Source organism: Sinohyriopsis cumingii, chromosome 3, assembly GCF_028554795.1.
Source record: "Sinohyriopsis cumingii isolate HCF-2022 chromosome 3, ASM2855479v2, whole genome shotgun sequence".
Taxonomy (NCBI): Eukaryota; Metazoa; Mollusca; class Bivalvia; order Unionida; family Unionidae; genus Sinohyriopsis; species Sinohyriopsis cumingii.
Window position 1 is genome coordinate 30505156 of NC_142963.1, and position 27107 is coordinate 30532262.

Below are 27107 nucleotides of genomic sequence, written 5' to 3' on the forward strand. Positions count from 1 at the left end.
GTGACTAACTGGTAATGATTCTGTTACTTTATTACGAGTAACCAGTTATGGAAATTATTCACTGTTTCAGTCCTAGTCATCTCTACATGATTTTTTTGTTCAGAGTCGTGGTATCTGTGAAAATGGTGCCAATCTGACTTTGGATATCAATGCCAAATCTTGTTACATTAACTTATCCAAAACAGATGACCCAAGCTATATAGGGTTTTCACCAAAAGACTTTTTATCATGTCTGGTTGATCATAAATAAAAATGGTGCTGATCTGATGTTGTTGTTGTAGGGTTTAACGCCATTTTTCAGCACATGATAGGCTATACATGGTGGCCAGTATTAATGGTGGAGGAAGAACCCGGGAAAACCCTGGAAAGAACCACCGACCCACAAGAAGCTGCTGGCAAGCTTTCTCACATACCCACATTAGCCGAATCTGAGACTCGAACCCACACAGACAGGTGAGATGGCAGTGATCCGTAACGGAGAGCGCTTTAGACCACTCGACCACTCGGGGCCCCTGCTGATCTGAAATACAGTATGTCTGGCAAGGTGATGGCAATCTTGAAACTTTTGTTTTAATTTCTCTGAAATGAGTGGCCTCAGTGAGATGGGGTTTTTCACTAAAAGACTTGTGATGTCTAATGGTCCTAAATGAAAATGGTTCCATCTTTCATCCAACATGGACATTATGGTAGCCAACTTGAAAACCTTGTTATTGCTATTTCTGATTCTGCTCCTGCATTTCAAATTTTTGCTCAGGGTTCAAACTTTTAATAAATGTTATTCCCTGGATTTCCCAACTGTAATCTTTGTTTTGAAAAGATAAAAGTGTATATCCTTGGGTAGGTTTAAAAAACCTAAAATTTTTCTTTATTTTGTTATCTGAATGATGCAGTTGATTTGGGTTTGAGAGTAGACAGCTAGGCATTCAGATGTCTGTCATCAAAGATTGCTAACGCTACAAATGGTCTTTTTATAGCAATAATACATAACAGAGGTTTGGTCAGCCATCACAGATGGTGTGCGAGTCCATTCCGCTTTAAATGGCTGGTACCAGCTTCGTTTCCAGGCACATTTTCCTCTATCATCAGCTCCTATTTTCTTTCATCAGTCCAGACTGGTTCATCTAATGGAAGAGGTACTCATCCGTCTGAGAAGGGAGCAGTCAAGTGGATGGAAAACTACCAAACTAAGAGTTTCTGGTTTTTAGATTTTTGTTTTATTGAAAAGAGGCAAGACAGTTTTTTTGAGAAGCATGCTTCACGATATAGACTACTGCCTCAATCATAAATGCCACAAGACCCTGCACCTGGGTGCTCTCTATAGATCTGCAGGATACATACCTTCACACCCCTCTTACCTCCTCACAGGAAATGCCTCTGGTTTTATCTCAGCCAGGAGATATATCAATTTTGGGCTCTTCCATTGACCTCACTTCCACCTCAGTCTTTACCAGAGTGATTGGAATTGTAGCAGGTCTTTAGGGATCCCCATCCTCCGGTATTTTGATGACTGGTTGGCGCACAGCATTCTCAGAGATATCCCTCTGTTGATCAATGGTGACTTCTCTGGGACTAATCCTGAACCTAGAAGTCTGATTCCATCCTTCTCAGATGTACATGGTGATGAATTTCCTCACTTATCAAGAAAGAGTTAATGTTCGACCAGACAGGACCAATTTAGCAGAGTTGCCTACCATTATGAATTTGGCATAAGCCTCACAATTTTCAGGGGTAACTTATGCCATTATGTTTTTTGTTCTTTCCCATAAGAATTTCAGTAAAAAAAAATTAAATTCTTTTCCGGAATTAGTTGTTTTCATTCAGATCCAGTATTACCATTGGAACATCACTCTTCCACAACTGTGATGTTGTGAAATAACCTCAGAAGACAATGTAGGAATACACATCAATTTAATGTGTCTTGTGATTTGTCTCTGGCAGAGTGCACCTAATATGTTACAGCAACAAAAATCGAGATTGTTCTGATTCTGACCTTGTCCTTACACCGCCATATTGTACCATGATATGAACAAAAGTAGCTCAGAATATAGCACTGAAAGGCGATGAATTACTTCTGAGGTTTCATCTTGACAATAAAAGCGTTTGCTTCTTGACTGAGCTAACAAGAAAGATTACACAAAACAATGGGCACAGAAGTTCAAAGTAGAATACACAACTTTTTCCTGTTATCCAGAGATCGGCAAAAGGTAAAACCTTTGCCTATTTGTTGTTTGAACATTTAGTGACGGGATACTGTTCACATTCCCTTCTGTGTAATGACCCTTTCTTGGGGGATTGATGTTCATTTAGGAGTAGTGCAAGAAAATGTAATTACCTTTATTTGGAGATGGAATTTGAGCTTGGAGTTGTGCAAGAAAATGTAATGACCCTTTCTTAGGGATATTCATTTTGGAGAAGTGCAACAAAATGTGATCATTCTTACTTGGTGATAGATGTTCATCTAGGAGAAGTGCAACAAAACGTGATCATTCTTACTTGGTGATAGATGTTCATCTAGGAGAAGTACAACAAAATGTGATCATTCTTACTTGGTGATAGATGTTCAGCTAGGAGAAGTACAACAAAACGTGATCATTCTTACTTGGTGATAGATGTTCAGCTAGGAGAAGTACAACAAAACGTGATCATTCTTACTTGGTGATAGATGTTCAGCTAGGAGAAGTACAACAAAATGTGATCATTCTTACTTGGTGATAGATGTTCAGCTAGGGAAAGTGCAATAAAATGTAATGACCTTTAGTAAACATAATAAACCTCAGCTAGGAGTAGATCAAGACTATGTAATGAGCCTGACTTGGAAGAAGTTTCAGCTAGAATTGGTGCAAGACCATGCATACCAAACTATTCATTTAAGTCGTCTTGGATTGCTTGGACCATTAGCTTTGAAAAAAATATGTTTTTTAAAAGTTTCAATCTTAACATATTTTAAAAGCGATCCTACAAGATCAGTTTATAATTCAGTTTATAATTACACGTAACAGCTAACTGCTTTGACCAAAATCTGCCATTGCATAATGTACGAGAAGATTTGGTTAATGTACCCAAACATTTTGTCTGTGCTGCTTGTGAGAAATCATAAGCAGAACAGTGGAGAGAGACCCTGATCTGCTGGTACACATATGTGACAGATCTGAGTCCACATTGTTACATTAATAATATATCGGTAATATTGCTTTGTTTATTGAAGTATCAATTAGTGCCAAACTATTTTCCCATGGCTTTATGGCCAGTCTTTTTCTGTGCACAATATATTATGTAATTTAACGCAAACTAAAATGAAATACAATAATTCATTTTTATTTAATATGTAGCTGGAATTGGATTTTCACAGATGAGCCATCTGCAGTAATATAGTCATAGTATGCTTGTTAGTGATTAATAATTATCTTTCTCTTTTCTTAAATCAGGATTTTGCTAACAGCTGCAGACAGTTTACGAAGGGCAATATGCTGGATAACGAAGTTATTATCATGTACCTGAGCATTGAGCTGCTGCACATTGTTGAGAAACTGCACAAGTGTGAAATAATCCACGGGGACATTAAACCTGACAATGTCTTGATGAGAGACCTGTAAGTTAGACATGAGTTGTGTCTTTAGGAATGCCAAGTGACTGTTTTAACAGCAATTGTAGTACACAGAGTGTTGCTTCTGCTCTCAAACTAACTAGGCCAATGTGCTCAGAATACAGTGCATTGTTTGAACTTGCTACATATCTGCTTTTTGGAGAAAAAGTGGAATTGGGTTGTTCTGATCAAGTGTTCCAGAGTATACTTTTATACTAAAAATAATGAATTGTTTCCCTTGAGTAAGTGCATTGGTGAAAGTTCTCTGTCATATGATGGAAATTACATCTTCATAATATCTCCACATGTTGATCTTCCAAATCTGTTGAGTGTTGGGGGGTAGGGGTTAAAATGTTTGGAAAGTGTTTTGTAGAGGAAACAAAAATCAAGGCTTAGGGATACTAAATTTTAAACTTATAAGTTACTGTTGAGTGAGCAAATGGAAGTTTTTGTGCAGTATTCAATTAACTCTAGGCTCCTCAAATGTGTTCTGCTGAATTGTGAAGTTCATATTTCACTCCATAATTCAGTGCCCTCTACAATAAAAACCTAAATAACTCGGTTGTTATATTCCATTGCTATTCAATTCCTATATTTGCCTCATAGGAATGATAGTGGATAGAAGGTACTGAATTATTTGAGTTAGACACCTCAGCTGATTCTATATCTCCATGTATATCATTCTACAATTGTTTTGTCACCCCACCCCCACCCCCAATTAATGCTTCGTGGAAAGATTTTAAGAATGAAAAAATTTCTTGCATTATCTTGGTTTGGTAGTTGTCATTCAGGATGATTGGAATGCTAAATTCCCAGACAATAACTATATTTATTGTTTTCATTCTAATTCAGTTACAAATGTATAAATGGCTAAAAGAAGAGCACACTCCCTTTTCCCATGAGTTAAAATTGCAAAGCATAACTGTCTACTTCTCCTAACTGCTGGTCCTGTATGGAGGAAAATGCGTCTATTTCAGCAGCTGTATACAATGTATATATGCTGACCATCATTCATGGTGGGAACACTCTGGATACACAGTCATTTAGAAAGGAAAGAAAGAAAGAAATAACCAGTTTGATCCCAGCAGATTTGTCCTGAATAATAAAAAAAACACCAAGCACCGTAATTTTGTCAAAATATAATTTAATTTGACAAAAGTTCAGAATATCTGATCATATTTTCTTGGAGGTATCCATTGCAGGTACGTGTTTCTTTTTGATGTTTACTGTCAGTGTTACAACATTTCCGAAATACAGTACAGGATTTTATTAGCAGCAGTTATCTAGTTCATCGTCTACATGATTGTGTGATGAGATAAAGGCAGCACTTTTTTTCAAAATTGACAATGAGAAATATATGTATTAATGATACAATTATATATACATCATATTTAAAAATCAGAATTTTCATGCAAAAATATAGCATCGGAGTTGTTCTTTTTTTAGCTTCTAGTAGGCTTTGACCCCCACCAGGGCTTTACCTTGGACCCACAAAGGGGCCTAGGCAACCCCCTTGACCTCCTGCTTGCTTTCTGATATTGTGGTTTTTCCCAACTTTAACCCATGCTAGTGTGCCAGTGTGTTTATCCATCATTTGATAATTAACTCATTCGGCCCCAGTCCCGTCTGTAGGCGTGATCCGGTTTCTGCATTCATTGGCCGATCCCACCTGTAGTCCTGAATTGTTTACTGCATTCAATGGCCGATCCCGTCTCTAGGCGCGATGAATGTGTGTTAGATACAATGTCTCAGATTGGTTAGAAATGGTTTATTCCAAGAACTAAACAACTATTAAACCAATTAGAAATGATTTTACTTTCATTTGTGGAAATTTGAATTGTTCAGAAGCAAAAGGCTAAAGTTTGAGAGCGGTTTAACTACACGTGTTATGTTCATGAAAAATCGTAAATGATGGCGGACGGAAGAGTGATTTTTGATGAGAGCAAAAATGTGGAGTTTCTCGGGTTTGATCTTGAAATTATTGAGCAAGCTGAGGAAAGATATGTTCAGCAGTTGAATATTTTGTGAGATTTAGATTTGGACATAGAAGTTTCTGAGATTGAATCGTCCAAAGATGATGATGATGACGGAGTTCTTGCAGATAAACATTGCACATAAGTTTGTAAATACTGTTTACACACTGCTATGAATGAACACATTGCAAAACAAGGATAAACTGCACCAACTTTTATTTAATCACTGTAACAACGACTGCTCATACTGTTCTAAAAAATAAAAAAAATAATGAAAAGAAAATAGACTGGCTACCGATATCTAAAATTCTTTAGGTATACTTATAGTACTTTATAGTTTCTGTTGTAAACCAAACGAAAGTACATGTAGACTATTCCCTAGTCTGGTTCCCTGCTTTGTATGCTCCATGAGTTCTCCGATATTCGTATAGGGGAGAGCAATGCAGGGAACATACAAAGCAGGGAATGAGAAAGTCACAGGTATTTGCAATTCTTCACATTGCAACAGCTGTCAACTGTCACCATTTAGTGACTGCTATAAATAAGTGATAGCATTTACATATTTGGTGATATTACTCAGTCTGAAGTAAGTATATTGTTGCCTGTAAACATGTGATAGATTTAATCTGTTTGGATATTGTTGCCTCTGAACATGTGATAGATTTAATCCGAGTGGATGTTGGCCAGTGCTCTTCTGATATAGCATGCGTCTTGTGCGATCACTGAAGTCCAAAGGCAAAAGAAGTTTGGAGCTTTTGACAATGTTGGTGGTAGAGTCTGTTGAGTGTGATACAACCTTAATATTGTGTAACACTCCAGTACAACAAGACCAGCAAGCATCAGCCGTATAACAATGGCAGAATTCCTTTTATACATGGTACTTTATGTACTCACTTATAAGTCAAGCTCAACTGCAAACTGCACAGACTCAGATCTGCTGTTGCATAATGCGCTGGCAGATTTGAGTATGTGTAGTTTGCTAAGAGTAGTACAAACAGCAGAGACCCTGATCTGCAGGTGCATTATGCTACGGCAGATCAGGATCTTTGTTGTTTGATTCGACTTAAAAGCAAGTATATATGGTATATGATGAAAATGGGTGTTTTGTTTTTCTCAAAATTGTATGTGATCTTGAAGCATAGATAAATACAGCTCGTGAAATAATTGTATTGTACTTTATATTTTCTAGCCCATCCACACTGCCAGCAGTGAAAAATGCAGAGGAATTGTTTGCTGGTCAGAAAAGATGCATGGTACTGATTGACTTTGGGCAGAGTATTGACATGACTAAGTACCCACCAGGTACAACCTTTATGGCAAAAGTCAAAACAGGAGACTTTCAATGTATTGAAATGAAAACAGACAGGCCTTGGACCTACCAGGTAAATTTGGAGACATCTTGCATACCAAATCACTTAAACTTTCAGTAAAGGAGAGTAACATTATGCAAGAGGAAGCCTGCAATATCATGCAGTGGAAAAATGGCAATGACGAAGATACATAATACAACTTAAGCCAGAAGCTTGAACATCACTTGAAGATGTTAACTTTTTACTCTCCGTTGTCAGTTTTCTTTAACTTTTTACTTGTTGTTGTCAGTTTTTCTAGTTACTCCACCATTGTTTTGTCTTTTGTTGACAATTTAAGTGATTTGTTTTGCATGATATATTTGTTCTAACTACTGTAAGCAGGGCTATACTTATATGCAAATGTTTTTAACCTCGGAAGAAAGGTAGGAAACACAGTCCTGCCTCCTATAAAAGTCAGCATCCTCAACAGCTGCCTGTTAGATGCAGTGAGTTTTTATCCTGCCTGTGTTATTAACAAGATTAAATTTTATTAGTGCCTGTAATGTTGTCAGTAATTCAGTGGTCCCTTTCTTATAAGGTCACCCCTTTTGCAGCAGGAAAGTGGCCTTATAAGAGAGGGTAGCTTTTCAAGAGGGGTGATCACACAGCTCTGAGAAATAATTACACATAAAGTAAGAGCATAACTAATTTTTAAATATTGAATGTTTTCATTTTTAAACAAGTGCATGCATACTATCAAATTGTTGTGATATTTATTTTAACTGATTATGAATAACCATGAGTTGTAGTGTAAAATCATTTACAAACCCTGTCAATAAAATCAGGGTACAGCACTGACAATAATTGTCATTTTCCATCCTAGTCAAGGCTGTAATATTGTAGCTATCCCTGTGTTTTCCATTTTCCCACTGCTGCAGAATGCATATTAACAATGCTAATTGAATCTTTCTGACATCAGATCTCACAGTAATGTTTAGAGGACTCTCTCTCTCTCTCTTCATTTTGTCTAATTGTGTTTACTTTTCCTGCTCAACTGAGAATGACTGACATTTTTCACTTAAAAAAAAGAGACTTATTCTTTCGTCGGCAACCATACCACTTTGAAACTAAATTATAGCTTTTATGGTAAATTCTCATGTCTACCAAGCTATTATACAAATTGCTCAGTGTTTACTAGGGAGTAAACTTGTTAAGATCAGCAACCTTTCCATGTACATCTCATAAGGCAACAGAGGAAAGCCACAAAGACTAACATACCAGTTTTACTTTATAGTGATCAAATATCACATTGAGATGAGCTGGAAAATACTTGCTTCCAGCTGCCTCCATTTGTCATCGTGATAATTATCAGTGGTAATAATAGCTTGTAATTATCAAAGTGACAAAACCAGACATCAAAGGAACACACAGCAGTTAGGATAATTGGATTACTTACATCGTTGTACAGATTAAAGTTAGGAACTTATCAGCAGGTTGGAACCAATGTCAGTGTGTTTAATTTAGAAAGCAACAAATATTTGTATGATTTACATCTGTAAACACGATTATGTGGCCACTTGTGGGGGATACAATTTACAGTTTAATAGCAGTGATACATTATCTGCTAATGTTGCATTGCTTTCATTTCATGGAACTCATTTATTCAAAGTTAATTATTCTCTCCAATTAGTATTCATGGTTCAGAGATCACTCAGAGGCCAAGGATGCCAAATGCTGGTTACAAAGCCATCACTGCCAGTGAAGTCTCGGTTCTTGGCTCATCCCAACAGAGGAAGAAGCTTAAAAGTGATTTGCACCTTCTGATTAGGGATGAGGAGTACCCTCTCAAAGTTAGTGTCCCACTGACAGATTAGCAAATCATGCCTTTCGGAGAGGAAGAGCAGCATTTAATCTGATTTGGGCATGTCTATCAGCTCTTCTTCACCATATTAGTCATTGGCATGGTACTGGGTTTTGATTATTGGTCTGTTAACAGAGATTGGATTAATAACTATCTCAGCCCCCTAACCTCACATGACTAAGGATGGGGGTTGCATCGACATCCCCTCATCCACCCCAGAGAGAAATACTGGGAAGAACAGTGCAGTCTCAACTTGGAAGTAGGCTCAGGATGTCACACCCTTTCCATGATGGTGGACTCAAAATGGTTCCCAGAACAACCGGTGGCAGTGGTTCCTCTCCCATTTGGATCCCCGGCTCTTTCCCACCTGTGTGGTCAGGTGTTGGATGAGGAGGATGTTTGGACATATGATAAGGCAGTGAACAAAGTTTACTGCCTCCTTTACCCAGATATGGGGTCCTAAGCATTCTGGTACTAAGGACACAAAGATTTTCCAGTCTAGAAAGTTTTTCTGTGAGGATATCAGCTGGGGCATGCACTCACCTCCCAGTTGAAAACCCTGAAAGCTTTATGGTGCTGATCGCCTTACATGCCGATCTATTTTGATAGCTTCCTTCAGTCTCTTGAAATAGAAATCATTGAGACAGTTGATCACTTACTCTAGGAAGTAGCAAAGATATTGCATAGCGTGCTGCTTGTGTCACTGGTGCTTTCAGGGGAGCTTCTTCACATCCACAGGGATGCCACCTTAGAGACATCTTAAGTCTTACCGGACCACAGCAAGAACTTTTTAACTCATTCAGCCCCAGCACTGTTATCAGTGTCACTGCTGCTATGCCCCAGCAGCACTAAGCTGTGTCTAGCTGCTTGTGCCCCAGAGAGTTTTTACCTGTTTGGAAAATTTTGTAAACATCATGCACCTGCATTCACTCTTACCTTAATTTCTCTTCTTATATACAATACATATCCACGAAATTTTCACCAATTATTCCAGATGAATTTGTCTACACAGTGATGTTTTTTTTCTTCTTATTTCTCCAAGTCTTTCACAACTTATTTATACACTGTTTACAAAATTATGTGCAACATTTTTAGAAATATGTCATCTTCCCTCAATTTCATTGGAATAAATCAGTTTGAAACATTTTGCGCATAAATTTACTTGGCATTGTTCACATCCAGTTGTTGGTTCAGATCAAACTTTGTTCAGTGAGCACGTTTTGTAGGCTTTTTTTTCTTTGGCATGACCACTGGCTAATGCTGACCTTGCTGAAGCAGGTGTTGAACTTCTACATCTCTTTTCCTTTTACTTACAAATCCTCCAAGTAGTTGATGTGCAAGATTCATTCTAAACTCCAACTGGGTTCTAGCTCTTTCCCTGTTGTTTTTGGTGATAATATTATGGTTCTGCAATTCTTTCATCAGCAAATATGAATTTGCTATTGAAATGTCGAAAAGGAAAAAAAACCAGATACTTCCACCATTTCAAGGACTCTCCACCAGTGCTGTAAGTTGCTTGCATTTGATCTGCATTGTCTACTCCATTCATGTGCATGTTGTACAGTTCGAGCGGGAGTGGTCATGGAATATCCTTGATGGAACCATCTTTCTGCTTCCAGCTAACAGATGTGGCCTCACCGTCACAGTTGGTACACAGTATAGTGATGTTCTTTTTGTTCTTGTCATGCCAAGCTGTAACTTTCATGTCTCCTTTCTGTTTAATTATGCTTTGGCCGTGCTCCTTCAGCTTTACTTTGTGTAATCCAGATGGAAGACCCTTTCGATTTCATCGAACTGTTTTGCAGCCATATGTATCTTTTTGTCGATGCTGAAGAAATAGGTCTGGACATGTTAAAAGAACTGTTGCTGTAGAATAGGTGACCAGGACGAAAGAAAGGTTCCATCAAATCAAGAACAACCCTTTGACCAAGATTCAATTCTGGATTGTTGTCAGTCCTTCCAGTATAAACCTGAAAGTCCCCAACAAATCCATTATGAGGATCTGCTCTAACTGATACTTTGATGCCTCTCTTGGTCGGTTTTAAAGACACATACTGCTTAAAGCCCAGTCGTCCTGAAAATCCAATCATTGTATCGTCAGTGGACACCTGGGTTGCAAATCAGCTCCAATATTGGTCGAATGTGAGCCAGTTTGTCGTGACCAGGTGTTCTTCGATGTGGCTTGTTGCTGGTGTTAGTCACATGAAAATGTTTCTGTAGATTTTCAAATCTTGCATGACTAAATTTCAGTTCAATGCAAGAAGGATGGAAAAGTTTGTCCTTATGCCAATTCATATCTTGGACTGGTACTGGAAGGACTCCCATGACAACATGAGCCCCAGTCAGAGCTTTTATCTCGTCTGGTGTTGTTGGATACCACCTTTTGTTTGATGATACCAAGATGCATTTTTGGGCATATGCATTGGTTTCATTTGCAATGTCTGAGTACAGTTCCTCTGGAAATAACAAATGAAAAAAATAAATTTCTCTTTTTTCCTTGTCCATGTTCGTTTTAGGTCTGAGATTTGGTCCACTAAAATCATCAATTTGGACAGGCCAAAGATGATTGCTCCAATCTGCTAGATCCGCTAGAACTCTATCACCATTACTATCAGCATCCTTTTCTTCTGATGGTTCAATCTCAGAAACTTCTATGTCCAAATCTAAATCTCGCAAAATGTCCAACTGTCGAACATATCTTTCCTCTGCTTGCTCAATATTTTCGAGATCATACCCGAGAAACTCCTCATGTTTGCTCTCTTTGTCATTAAAAAAAAAATCACTCTTACATCCACCATCATTTACGATTTTTCATGAACAGAACACATGTAGTGAAACTGCTCTCAATTAGTAACCTTTGGCTTCTGAACCATTCAAATTTGCACAAAGGAAAGTAACATCATTTCTGATTGGTTTAATATTGGTCTGATTCTTGAAAAAAAAACATTTGTAGCCAGTCAGAGACTTTGTATCTAACACACATTCACCACGATTGGAGATGGGATTTGCCATTGAATGCAGTAAACAAACCACAACTACGGACGGGATCAGGGCCGAATGAGTTCAAGCTGCATCACATGAGACATATATGCACTTTAGAGGTCTTTGTAGGCCTCATCCACTCCATAGCTTCAAAAGATTTGAGGGACAAGCAACAGAGGTCCTTGGCAGCAACTCTAGTCTTGTCAAAATCAGCCAAAAATCATGCCCACTATGACTGCCCTATGGAACCTTCTCCCAAATTCTTCAGGCAAGCACAGCATAACAGTTTTTTTAACAGACTCAGTTAATGCTCCCATGTGTCTGTCATTTGCTATTTATGGCAGTTGGAGAGGCCAAAGGAGGAAGTCTTCTAAACTCATCCTTTGTCTCCAAGGAGGGAGTGGGGTAACCCTTGGGAGTTGCATGGTCTTCCTCCTCCCAGCAACCCTGTAGGTGCTCATCTAGACACTCCTCCATGTTTTGGTTGAACATTGCAGATGATATGTTAGTCCATTCCACTTCAGAGTGTTATGTATATTTGATTTAATTTGCATCTGATTTAATTGTTTGTAAGTTTTAAAATCTTTCTATTTTTTTATTTTTTTTATATGTCAAAATAATGTGGTTCTGTTTACTAGGAACTCGTACTTTTTCCAGAAAAAAGTTTGACCTTGACTGTTCATTTCTGTAAACATAAGGCTGACCTGGTTCCCGACTGTAATTCAAATTTAGTAACAGTCACGTCAACAACTTCTTTTTTTTTTATTTACTTTTATTGTGGGAGTAATAAGAGTGAGATCGAGGCTGTATTGGATACGTGATCCTAGGCTTGTAAATAGTTTTCAGTTAGGTAAACTTTTTAAAAAATTTATTCTTAGAGTAAAATGATTGGTTTATATCAAGGTCATACAGGGGCTATGTGATTTTTTTTATATGTAAACATGTTCACATGATCCTCTATTTTGTAATTCAAGCGTTTCTGAAATTAAGCATTAGTTAGTGTTAATAAGTGATGTTTAGAGAGAATTTAGTCATTCTGTTCTTAAAAATGCTTGATGTGTCAAGTCGTTTTCTTCATTTGAGGCCAGTTTTCGAGTTATATGTTAATTTTTCTTCAGATTATTTGGATTCAAAAGAAGTTATTCTTTTTCCTGGAAATATACTTGTGCTCATACAGAATTTGTGAACAAAGACATTTCTTAAAAATTTTATTTGGATTTCCAAAACTGGAGGATTGTTTATTGCGTTTTTCAAGGAACTGTAGACAACCACACTATACAGGATACAGCATACATCATCGCCTTCCATCTTGGATTCTTCGTCGGGATTCAAACTTGAATTCATTAGAACATTTCAATATTAGGATTTTTGGATTTGATTCTTAAAACTGTAAGTTCTTATTTTTTTCCAGGGAAATAAATAATTTGTTACATTTTTCAAGGCTTTTTGTCTTTGCTCTTTCTTGTGTTGCTGTTTATTCGAGCCTAAACACGTAACATAAGAAGAGGACAGACACCAGCTTCCTTTCTAGGAAATTTCTTCCCATCATGAATTCCGTCTTCTTTCACCAGTTTATTCTGGCTCATGTAAAGGAAGAGGTATAGACCCTGTTATGAAAGCACATTGTTTAGAGGGTGGAAAATAATAGAATTCCAGGTTTCTGTTTCCAGATATTTCAGGATTTAGTTTATGTGCGGATGAGTTTCCTCACCAGCCTTGTGAGGATTTGTGTTCCTCCAGATTGGATCGCCAAATCCTTTCCATCATAAGACGTTTTTGGTCAAGACCTTGTTGGCTTGCCTTTACCTCTCTCTCCTGGGAACTCCAAACTCAGCTTTGGCTTAGTTCCCCAAGGGATACTATATTTGCGCCCTCTCCAGTTCCTTATTCTAGCAAACTGGTGACTGCAGAAGGAATCATTCATCTCAGATAATCTTAGAATCTGATTTTTACCACCACATGTTTTGGTGACTGAATCAAAACTTCTGGCTTCTGACTGGAGTCCAAGTTCACTATATTGAATCTCACTCCTTTTTGTACTCTGATGCATCAGATTCAGGATGGGGCACTCACCTGGATGTGGAGGAGAGGGAGTAGATCTCCAGGGATTTTGTTCTCAGGAAAAAGCAATCCTTCATATAAACAACTTGGAAATGCAGCCAGTCTTCAACCTCGTTAGGCATCATTGTGTTATGGTCAGTTCAGACAAGATGTTAACAGTATCAAACCTTCAGCACATGTTCCTTTCCTGTTCATGAAAGTTTGGAACCTTTGTATTCTGGGCAAAAGGAACATCCTGTTCATGAAAGTCTGGAACCTTTGTATTCTGGGCAAAAGGAACATCCTGATGGGCAGGATGCCATGTGGTCCTCATGGAATTATCTCTGCAACATTTGGTAGCAGAGTCACTCTAGGGAGACCCTTAGTGGACTCGTTCGCTTCAAGACCAAACAACAAGTTCCTAATTATGTCTCACCAGTATGGTGCACACTTTCAATCTGAAGTGGGATTGCCTGTACTTATACAACTTTATGCCTTTTAAACTAATTCCAAAGGTGCTCCACAAAGTAATGTTCTCCAATTTTCAACTCATCCTGGAAACCCACGTGATTTCAGTGGTCATGGTTCACTGATCCACGTGACCAGTTGGTAGATGAGCACAGGAGATTATTACAGAGGAGGGACCTTCTGTCAGAGCACAGGGGTCTCTCTTCCACAATGATCTTCAGATTCTCACCTTCATGCTTTGTTTATTTCAAGCAGTCAATCCTCCAGGACTTTGCACATGGAACATAGAAAATATAAGAGGTGATGGCAAATTTTAGTCAAAGAACAGAGCTTATCAGTCACTCACTGAGAGGGACCTTTCTTGAGAAGTAAAGTCCATTGAGTTAGGGTTATTTCTGCATCTTTGGTCTACTTGAATCATCCTCCTTTGAATGATGTTATGAGAGTCGCCTTATGGCCATCTCACCCTATCTTCCTTTTACCTTTAAATTGTTGGCACAACAGAGTGAAGATATTTTGGGTTTGTTCTCTAGTAATGGCATAGCAAGTAGCCCTACATTCTAGAAGCATACATGCCAACCATTACACTTTTGGTGTAATCATTACACTATTTTTCACTAAATTACGCCTTACACGTAAACATATATGGATTACGCTTTTTCAGTATATCCACGTTCCAAAAATAATCAGTTGTTTGTTTTCTCGTTTTTATTAACATCCCATTAATTCCACAGACCATATTTTAGAAAAGATGGCTTCTACGTAACTACACTATAAAAGTACGCTTGTCCGTGCACTTTCCTAACAGTATTATGTTCTATTTATAGCAACTATCTTATTACCCAGAAACATGCTGGTTCTACTTTCAAACTTTCGACCTCATTCTATTTATAGCAGCTGTATGGCTTAGTGAGGAGAGAACAGACTGGTTTTCTAATTTTTAATCTTTACTCGCAGATTCTTTTTTCTAATTTATATTTAGTACAGAACCAGTCTATAAGTATTTGGCGCTAAAAAGTATAATTTATTTTAGTCGATGCGTGTATGAGAGCAAAAATATCTCCTTTCAAATAATTTTGCAGATGGATTAGAAAAAGGCCAAAAATGAACGAAACATAAAGTAACAGAATCCTCCAAAGATGAGGACACGACGGCAGAATCACGCGACGTCTATTGCAGGTCGTGTGGAAAGAATTTTACTATTTGGTGCTAAAAGTCTTCAGGTGTATTCTAGTCAATGTTTGTGTTAGAGAACATATTTTTTCAAAGAATTTCACAGGTGGATCAGAAAAAGATTTTTAAAAAACCCGAATCCTTCAAAGATGAATACATGAATGGCATAATACAGCATTCCGTTCTTGGGTACAGGGGCCCATATCGTTGCTTAAAATTGACCTGTCATACATGTACTATATAGTACATGTATGACAGGTCAGTTTTAAGCAACGATACGAGTCCCTGTATTCTAGGGCAGCATCATGCTCATTGCAGTCTGTGCGGAAACAATTTTAATATTGGGCATGGTGGTAAATTTTATGTGGAGAAACACTTGAAAACAAAGAAAACACATCGAATTAGCTCGTCTTATGAACTCCAATATTATGGTAACTTATTATCTACAGCAGAACTAAAGTGCGGACATGAATGTTATAAATGCAGAGATGTTATTTACCGAGTTCTTAATAGAAAGATAACGAAGATCTTGGTATTGGTGCAGAAGCAAGAGAATTCATAGAACAAAATTCTACTCAAGCTGTGAAGGTGTTTTATGATAATGTTAGAGATTATTATGATACAGCCTGTGATTACATGCTTCAGAAATTCCCCTATGGAGACGAAGTGCTTTTAAATGCTTCAGTCGCTGATGTAAATGAGTAACAGTCAAAAATTTTCAAAAGTGTTAGATTCTTTGTCAAGAGATATCCCTTTCTATTACAATCCTTGTTATACCTTGGATCATCTGGAAGGAGAATTCCTGAAGTATAAAGTTGGGATTCTACCTGACAAGATACTTAATGCAGATAGAGATGATGTGCAGTGGCACCTTATTTCCCAGCTAAAAGACACGATCACTGGAAAATATAAATTTCCTCTTCTTTGTCAAGTTATGAAAGGAATATTAGTTCTTTACCATTGTAAGGTTGACTGTGAGAGATTGTTCAGTATTGTTAACAAAAATAAAAGTGAATTCAGATCCAGGCTCATTAACCCAGTACTTTGTGCTCTACTGGTGTGCAAAACATTCATGGTCTCAGCTGGTACAAAGTGTATTAAAATGCAGCATGAAAATCTGTTGCTTTCAAAAGCTAAAAGTGCTACATATGAAAACTTGAAGCAGTAAATGATGTTAAAATACGAGAGGAGCAAATAAATCATTGTTTATTGAATTTTTAACATGTTATATGTGGATTCCTCTTTTTCTGCTTGGATTCCTCTTTTTGTCCACTTGGATTACACTTTTTCCTCGTCAGGGGTTGGCATGTATGTAGAAGGCTACACTACTTACTACCATAATAGTAAGTGCATATCTTTTTCTGTATAAGTTTTGTTGAGGCTATTAGCCTCCATCCTAGCTATAAGCCTCCATCCTGACTTGTAACTTGTAATAGGTAATGTATTAATGCTTGTAGGACCACTCTGGTGGCTTAGTGGTTAGAACATCTGCCTCAGATGTGGGAGGTCGTTGGTTTAAACCCAGGCCAAGTCATACCAAAGTCAGGATAATGTGACTGAATGGAACATGATGCTACATGTCTGCAGCATGATGTTCCAGTGCTAGACATCACTATAAACTGTCACACTACGGACGTCGTAGTGATATGACTGAAAAATTGTTAAAGCTATGTTAAAGATCCGAAACACAACACACACACACACACATTAATGCTTTTAAAATGTAGTTTGGGTAAAACTAACTTTAATTGTGTAAGATTGCCACCCCACTCTGATGTTGTGTACTCTTAGTCCAAGTCAAAAGAGGAAGCTATTCCACATGTTTGGATTACTAAGGAGTCAAACTGTTCTTTTCAATTTTGGTAATCCAATACTAACTGGAGGAGGGAATCATTTGTTTGGAATGGGGACTTTGAATCCCGGAAAATATTTATCATCATAGAGCAATTTCTTTTGATTCATACTTAATGCTGTTCAGTCTTGTTTAATAGAGACTGCTCTGGTGGTTCAAATATCAGCCTCGAATGCGGGAGGTTGCAGGTTTTGAACCCAGGCCAAGTTATACCAGAGACTTCAAAAATGGTACTAACAGCTGCCTCGCTAGGTGCTCGGCGTTAAGAGGTTAGTGTAAGGACTGGTCGGCCTGGTGTCAGGATAATGTTTTTTAAAGCTTTGTTAAAAATCCAAATCACACACACAAATTTAATAGAATATTACATAAAGACGGTAATGATTGGCATAAAACATAAGAAGGGAAAGCTGGTTATAAGATACGTTAAATAGATGTATAGTGACAATAATAACTTCAAAACAGTAATTATCAAAAGCTCACATCTGCATAAAAATTTACTTCAGAAATGTTTTAGGACCCATGTATGTACATCTGCACATGTCTGCCAGAAAGCCCATGTACTTTTGTCCTGTTAGACCCCTGTGTACTTGTCATTAGGACATGTCTACCAGAAGGTTTATATATATATATATATATATATATATATATATATATATATATATATATATATACAGTATTTTATCTACCCATGCATCAAATGTGCAAACTTTTCCAATTTGACGCACAAAAGTCAGCAACAGTATGTAGACTGATGCACCCCAATGTTATGTTTTGCTGATTAACACAAAATAAAGGTTTGCTCTAACTACTTTATTGGCTAGATTACAGGTCTCCCAAACAGAAACACATGCACATCAGTTTCTTGCGCTGATGTTATCATAATACATAGGGTTACAAAGTGAGTGTGGAGCTTGGAGCGGATCTTATGTGACTTGTAACTGTCACATCATTTGTAGCAACAGGATGTTACAACTGTATAATCACCACACACAAGAAAGAGGCAGAAAATAAACACATGATTTTAAAGTGATTCTCACAAGAAACTATTTTTTTTATGCGCATCCTTGTCAAGCAATGAAGCAACAATTTCCATTCGCTCAGTTATATGCCTTGCATTGTTCCGAGATACGGTCAGCATTCGACTGAAAATGGCATCCAAGGCAAAAAGAATTAAAATAGATCTGAAACAAAACAAATTATCATTTGGACTATGTTTGTACACTAGACTGTCGATAATTGTATTGTTATCGAACCAGTGAAGCCTTCATCACCTAAAGATGAGGTACCGGTTACTTGTAAGAGAAAACGTAACATTTTGTGCAGAATAGTTGAAAACATATAGCTGGCTACGTTTTCAAAAAGAAGTTAAGTCGAGTGAAGAATGGCAGCGAAGATGCCTTTATGTTTTGCCATATATATATACAGAGGCTAAAAAAAAACTCCATGACCAAATGTGCAAAAAACAAAATAACTTTCAGAACAGTACACTGGCAAGGCATGCTTGGTTTCCAGAACACAAACTGCTGATTGAAGGTCCTCAACACCAGGCAGACTTTAATGCAGTTTTACAAACAAGACATAGCAGTGAAAGTGCTTTTAAGTGTGCACATTGGCTGAGTGTAGAAGACATCCCTTATCTGAAATATAAATCTCTTCCTAATTTAATACATGATTTAACAGCTGAAGAAATTGATGCCATTGGCAGTTTGAAGAATTCCGCTGTTCAGTATGACTTGGCTACTACCTGTTCAGAGGTATTGGAAAGCCTATCAAACATTGTTGAGGATAGTCTTATATGTGGCCTGCAAAATTCATCATTTGTGACAACAATGGCAGATGAAAGCACTGACATATCCAAAAATAAATGGCTTTGTCATATGAGCTCAGATTATTTCTGATGACTTGAAACCATCAACAAGATTTTTAACAAATATAGAATGTTTAGATGCTTCTGGCAAGGGAATTGTCTTATAGGCTTTGGTCACATTATATCACTAATATTTTTGTTGTGTAAGTACAGTAAAACCAGTCATAAGCGACCTCTGCTATGAGCGACCACCTGTCATTTCCGACCACAATCGTAATGTACTGATCGATTTTACTATATAAATGCTCTGTTATGAACGACCACCTGCTGAACGCGACCAGCGACCGCGATTTCTTGGCAAAATATGCATTTTGACACTGCTATGAACGACCGCATCGCCAAAAAATCAAAACAGATTGACACCACTGACCTTAACTTAATCCTTTGTAAACACTAGAGCTCAGGATAAATGTAGTATGCAAACAAAGTGCACATTAAATAACACTATAGTTGAACAACCATATATCGGGATAAACACCTCTAACCATCATTTAATCCTTTGAAACAAAGACTGCATAAATAGCAAAGATTGCTCTAATAAAGTATTTAAAAATAATTTGTCTTGCTACAGTACCAGTTTTGTGAAATTTACAACTCCAGTGTACGGTGTCATTTGTAAACTGCAGTTAACCAGACTAAAGTACATGTCACTAACCGCCATTGTAGTGCCGAAGTCATGTGAATAGCCAGTAAGAGTAACATCAAAGGGAGTAATGATGGATATACACAGTCAATTTAGAGGTTTGTATTTTTTCTTTATCTGTATGAAAACTCACAAAACGCCAGTAGTCCTTATGTCCAAGTGAGAAATCGTTTGAAAGGGCTTCAGTGTTGGTTTGAGTACATCGTTTGCTTTCCAGTTAATCCATAATGCCTAGAGGGTGAATGAGCTCATTGTCTTTAATACTAGTAAGTGAGAATCATTTCCAGATTTTTTAAAAATTATTTTTTATTTCTTTTGTTAGTGTTTCACCAAGCCACAATCTGTTTACGTGGGTGCAGATGGTCGGAACATTTGTTTATCGCGCTATAACGCTGTTGATTTAAACTTCGTCTCAGAATATATGTACATTATTGTTTCCTGATGAGTTAATTATGTCTTTTGGTTTCATTCATTGGTACATAATATATATTTATTCCACAATTCCCCAAAACCTGATCAGAACCGATAGTCTTTATAACGTCAACACTAATAACAACGGCAGAATCTCCGCTGAAAAAAAGAAAAATTTTAACACTGGAAGAAAGAATTAATGTCATTGAAAGAAATGAAAAAGGCGAGACCACTCGCAAAATAGCAGTCATCTTAAGCGTCGGTAAAACGCAAGTTCAAAATGTAATCAAAGACAAGAAGTCCATTAGAAACGAATGGCAGAAAGGTGCACAAGCACAGAGGAAATATGCCACGGCACGACGGACAGTTTACGGAGATCTGAACGAGCGAGTATGGGAGTGGTTTTGTGTTGCAAGGAGTAAAAACATACCAGTAAGTGGAAAGTTGATTCAGGAAAAGGCAATAATTGAGATACATGTTCAGACCAAATAGCTGAGTAAAACATGTCAACAAAGAAGTATAATGGATTTCTTTTAAAAAAACAAGTGAATAAGTGTATAAAATAAGATATATACATCATGTCTAACTGTTCATTTTTTGTACATATTAATGTGATGTTGAAATATAAATTTTATTCTCGTTGTTTGATAGATGTATATCTTTATTATATAAAGATATTTTGAGAGGAATGCATGCATTATTTAACAAGATTTATGAATAAAGGATATGATACATGTACAGTGAGTATGGGTATTATTTATTTTTCAACAATGCTAACTATTGACCCTGAAAACCAGTCCATTTTCACACACCTCTTATGAGAGACCACCTGTCTTGAGAGACCGCTTTTGGTTGGCAGAATGGGCGGTCTCTCATAACAGGTTTTACTGTATACAATATAATTATTTTTAAAAACTACTTAAGACTGATCATCGGCTTGAATAGGACTTGTATGTTTGGATTTTGACTCACAGTCTTTTGCCTTGAGGAGTCAAATGACTTAAATGAAGCCATTTGTAAATAGAACACTGTGTGTGTGAGCATATATATATATATATATATATATATATATATATATATACTTGTTTATAAAGTCAAGTTAAACTACAAACAACATAGATCCTGATCTGCCATAGGATAATGTACCTGCTGATCCAGGTCTGTATTGTTTGTTCTAAAAATTATTTCTATCAAACTGCATAGACCCAGATCTGCTGGTGCATAATGCGCCAGAAGATCTGGGTCTATGCATTTTGCAGTTGTACTTCACTTCTTAGCAAGTATAGTTGGTATATGTCAACCAGAAGTTCCTTCTGAGGTTATCTTCTGCATGTACCTATTTTCACTTATTATCCAGGTTTTCTAATAATTTTTTAAGGTTCTTTGAATAAAATTTGCCATCACCTCTTATGTTTTCTATGTTCCATGTGCAAAGTATGTGATATTACCAATGTGGGAGTCACAGCTATGAAAGGTCTCCCGACAAAACCTCACATATTAAAGCCCTGATTGTTTCATGGTAAGAAGTACTGGGGGACAGGGGCTTCTATGCTGATAAAATCCCTAATACCACTACTAATTACATCTACTTGTTCCTGTGCGAAAATATCTTCTTTTTTTTTTAAATCTCTCTCTCTCTCTTTCTCTCACACACACACACACACACACAAGTCCTGTCATGTATAAAAATTTGACTTGGCTGATTTAAAAATGAAATCATGATTCACCATGTTTATTCTTAACATTTTCACTTTCAGACTGACCTGTTTGGTTTGGCTGGCTCCATTCATGTTTTAATTTTTGGCCAGTACATGTCAGTTTACCAGTCACAAGGAACTTGGCTAATGACCCATTCTTTGCCCAGGTGAGTAATTTATTTTTATGTCACACAAGTGTACATTTTACATTTTTAAAAATTACATTGGTTAAAACGTGCATTCCTCAGCTTGAATGCAGATGTAAGATTCTGTTTAAGATGGTCACAAAATAGTCTTGTTTTGTTCCTTGAGATTGCTGTTTAAAGGTTTAACAGCTGGCCCCAAGCAGGTAATACATAAGATAGATGAATCACTAGTTTGGATTAAAATAGTTTGATAATGTCCATGCCCAACAAACTAAATAAAACAAATCACTGATTAATTCGTATTATTGCTGTATGAATCATTTATATATTCCCTTCTCCTGCAGCACCCTTAATATATACATGTGATCACAAAAACATTGCAGACACATTTTCATTACTGCTGCATAAAAACAAAACACTACACCTTGTTCCTACACATTACTATTACACATTTTCATTGTAACTTAAATACTATGACACTAATATGATATCTGAATCATGTCTTCCTACATTAAATGGAGTTGGTAAAATGTTAGAATTTTGTACTGAAAAATCACCAATCTCCAAAGTGGAATGGAAGAATTCTATACCACAGGTGCAGAGACTGCTTAGAAACAAGCAACCTAGCAGAAGTATATTTTTTATATTCTTAATTGGTATGATGATTACACATTTATCTATATGTGTCGTAGGACTCTTAAATTGAAATATTTCTACCATTTTGCTAAAACAAAAATTCACTGCATCCTCGCTTTATTTCACTGGATAACTTGCAATGTTTTTATGATCACATGTGTATACAAAAAAGGCATATGGCATTTGTGATGATTACTGAAACCGAATTAAGATTAACACCTGCAACCCCCTTATAAGTGAATCCCATTTTTTTTTTTGTTTAAATAAGTGCCCCCAAAATAGACCCCTATTTGCTGAATGTTAATAAAATTGTGATTACAATTGTTAGATTAAATACGTTTGATATTATCTTTCTAAAAATGGTTGTTATTGCCCTGAAATTTTAATTATCATGAAATTCACAATTTTGAATAAGAAGTTATATTTTTATTAAATTTTCATTTTTCTATTTTAAAAAAAAATCATTATGCTGTATAAAATAACTCTGCATGCAATGAAATATTGATCAGTTAAAATGTTACTAATGATTACTGGTGCCACTCAAGTCAAATTTGTGTTTCAATTTTATCTTTTAATTTGGTTCCAGTAATCATCATAAATACCATATGCCTTTTTGTATTGAAATGTGAATTGTGTCATTTGACAGTAATACCCATGAGCATTAATTAAGTTTCCACAGTTTTGATCTCCGACATGTGGAAGCATTGATTGCATTGTTTCAGTCAATTTTCTTGTTGACTTGCATTGTATAATCATGTTAATTTATCATTTTTATCAAATTAAGTAAAGTGGGTAGAATTAAAATAAAATTTGAAGTCGTAAAAATTCTATCTGCATAAAAACTGTCAAATTAGTGTGTTAAGTCAGCTCATTTCATTTAGCTAATGGAAAACTGAGAACACAGCACATGTAACTTAATTAAAGGATGTAACATTAATGACTGGTTTATCCCACACAGATTCAAAGGTGATAAGAATAGCAAGGGAACAATGCAAATGGTGTACTTGATGCATGAAAAGCTTGGTTTTATAGATGTAGTTCATTATGAAGAAAAAAGTTCCAAAGTTTACAGTGAACTTAAAATTCCTGAATTTTGCACTTAGAGGTTTATTCAAGGATGAGCAGAAATTTCACTATTAGAGTTTCACCAACTTAAAACATCACTTTTGTAACAAGCCACCTTTGTTGACGAAAATGCAGAGTCCTGGGCCCATGGTCTAATGTTACTACCAAATTTGTTCTGTAAATGTGAATATCAAGATGAAAAATAAATGTATATGTCAGCAGAAGCCCTAGGTCCCTAATTGAACAAATCCTTTGTTTTCTAATCATGTGTGTCAACAAGCTACCAATTCTGACCCATACTTTGCTCTACAATTATTTTGATGTTGCCACCAGGCTTTATTGTTGCCATTGCCCTCCAAAGTTTACCTTCCATGGTTGCTTCAATAACACGTACACCTTTCATCAAAGCTGGTTCAATCTTCAATGAAAACAACACACCCATCATCAAAAGGAAGTCAGAATCAAACTTGAATGAAAGCATACCTGCCATATTCCCAGGCAATGTTGGGATAGGGATGAGGCTCAAAAAGTGTTTTGAGGTCCCAAAGGTGGGGTGGGGGGAGTAGTGCGCATGACAGATGCTTCCCATTGCTGCTGTGCTTCAAAAAGCAAAATTTAGCCAGGATGTTTGTAATTTATATTTGCTGGGCTTTGCATGCTTCACATTTAGCTAATTGCTTCCTGAATCACCTTCAAAAATTAATCATACTCGAATTTTGTAAATGAAATAAAATCTGACTTAAAGGAAACGTTGTGGTTCACAAACTTGCCAGTAATGTTTAATACAAATGGCTTAAACATTCTTATGATATGCATTGAGAATCTCTTTAATTTACTTATAACTTCCAACTAATTGGGTTGTCCACTTTAATTTACTTATAACTTCCAACTAATTGGATTGTCCACTTTAATTTACTTATAACTTCCAACTAATTGGGTTGTCCACTTGGTCAACTTTCCATGTGCAGACTAGCACTCCCTGACGGCAGTCTTCAAAGGACTTAACACATCGCCCTAGCTATTGTCTGCCAGTTAACTGATACAGGAAAAGGTAGTTGTTTATTCTTTGCCATTTAATTCCCTCAATGACAATTTGCTGTATAAACATCTGTGAGGATAGTTTTGCACGAGTTCTAAGCAGGACTGTTTACCATTTATACAAGCTACATGTTACAGACATACACTGAAGTGGTGACTTTTGTGGTTTTTTTTAAAGATTACTGAAAATTGCGGGGTTTTTTAACACAACCTAGTCAGGCGATGTGAGAATACAAATTTGTTTTCAGCTTGACATATGTTATTTCTGGTATAATAAAGGCAATGGAAATCTGATTGATTGTTGCATTTTCCAAAGTGATTGGAACATGTTAATTTTGCCGTGAAAGTTTCCTTTTCTGCATGAAAATAAAACAATTTATGCTTACGATATCTGCCAATATAAACTTAAATTTGCATCTATTGAAACTAATATTTGGTCGTTAAAGAAGATGAAGGTAGGTCATCTTGTAAAGATGTTTATGAAATATTTTCACTTGATGACAGGTTTTCATTTCCTTATGCATATGGTGATTCTGCAAGATGATTACGTGTGTTGTCTCAGGCAGACCAAAATTAAGGCCAATTTAAGTACATGTAGCATGTAAATTACAACTATACAGTTATTTATTACTGGCAACAATGAATATCAGTGAATTGATTAGTGACATGCATTTGTTTACAATAGGATATGGATCAAATGGGGACTACCATTTGTTTATATATGTGTTTTCTAATGGGATATGATTGATACATGAATTTTCTAAGATGTGACCATTACTCAGATTTCTGTACTGTACTTAATGCATTATGGATTACACAATGGTAGCACAAATGTAAGTTGTCAATATTATTTAATCAAAATTTCTATTTATTTTCTCTCAGTCTAAATCCTTCTCACTGACAACAGGTTACCCCTTACTGATAAATTTCACTTGTGAGCAGAAAACAATTTAAGGTTCACCCACCAAGCACTTACCTCGACATCCACTTGTGTTGGTTAACTCAACCCTGAGGATGTCAAGACAAACAGGTAGTACTGTACTTAAAATGAAATTACAACACCAACAGTTTAATATTAAAACCCAAAAAGATTGAGTTTTGATTTTTTTCTCCAAATAAATGTCTGTAATTTTTTGAAAGAATCTTGTTTTGTTTGTATTCAGCTATAACACTGGAAGGTATCCGCATCCACCAGTAAAAGGCAGTGACAAAATATATGCAATGTTTTTGGTGGTACTGGTGGTGTCTGTTGAAACCAATTAGGGTAATAACAATCTTTCAGAGATTGTTTATCTTGAAAATAAAGATAATTTATTCAGAAAAGCAAATAGCTTTATTAGAAACAGCTATTTATTGACAATTAATCCCAATGCAATTATAAAACAAGTATTCAACCATTTTCCCTCCTCACTATCGATGTGCATCAATTAATTTTTCAAAGTCTGTGTTTTTGGATGGCGTTACATGTAGTTATCAACGGAGAACTGTACACACAAAATTTGAAAAGGTAAATAAAGGATACGTTCAGAACAACATAGTAAGAATAAAAGCCAAAAATAGAGAGAAACAAGCCAACCAAAACAAAATTGTGAGTGGTGTACTAATAGGAAACATAATTTTATGTTTCCCCAGAGCACCAGGGTAGTTTTCAGCCTGAAGTGGAATCATCTGTTTGCTTATGCCTTCACACCCTTCAGGATGGTCCTACTGGTACTCCACAAAATAAGAAACTCCAGCTCATTTTGAAAGCCCTTCTGTGGCTCGAACTACCATGGTCCAACAATCTTCTCAACCTGCTGGCATTCAAGTATTCAACCATTTTCCCTCCTCACTATCGATGTGCATCAATTAATTTTTCAAAGTCTGTGTTTTTGGATGGCGTTATATGTAGTTATCAACGGAGAACTGTACACACAAAATTTGAAAAGGTAAATAAAGGATACATTCAGAACAACATAGTAAGAATAAAAGCCAAAAATAGAGAGAAACAAGCCAACCAAAACAAAATTGTGAGTGGTGTACTAATAGGAAACATAATTTTATGTTTCCCCAGAGCACCAGGGTAGTTTTCAGCCTGAAGTGGAATCATCTGTTTGCTTATGCCTTCACACCCTTCAGGATGGTCCTACTGGTACTCCACAAAATAAGAAACTCCAGCTCATTTTGAAAGCCCTTCTGTGGCTCGAACTACCATGGTCCAACAATCTTCTCAACCTGCTGGCAGACAGTCCCAGGACATTACTGCAGAGGAGGGACCTTCTGTCACAACACAGGCACTCCTACACGACTGCCCGCAGGTTCATCACCTTCATGCTTGGCTCATCTCAAATGATCTCACCACATGGATAAATTTTCAAGTAAAGTTGCCAGATTGATAGTCAAT

General features: G+C 36.6%; 1 protein-coding gene across 1 annotated transcript in view; it reads left to right on the forward strand.

Moving 5' to 3' along the window:
- LOC149802618 (mitotic checkpoint serine/threonine-protein kinase BUB1 beta-like) overlaps positions 1 to 27107 on the forward strand; it is a 156724-nt gene that overhangs the window by 116892 nt on the left and 12725 nt on the right. Inside the window, exons 21-23 of the mRNA XM_089951932.1 lie at positions 3426 to 3589; positions 6746 to 6938; positions 21900 to 22006. Coding sequence (XP_089808058.1) covers positions 3426 to 3589; positions 6746 to 6938; positions 21900 to 22006 — 464 coding nt within the window. The remainder of the gene's footprint in view (positions 1 to 3425; positions 3590 to 6745; positions 6939 to 21899; positions 22007 to 27107) is intronic.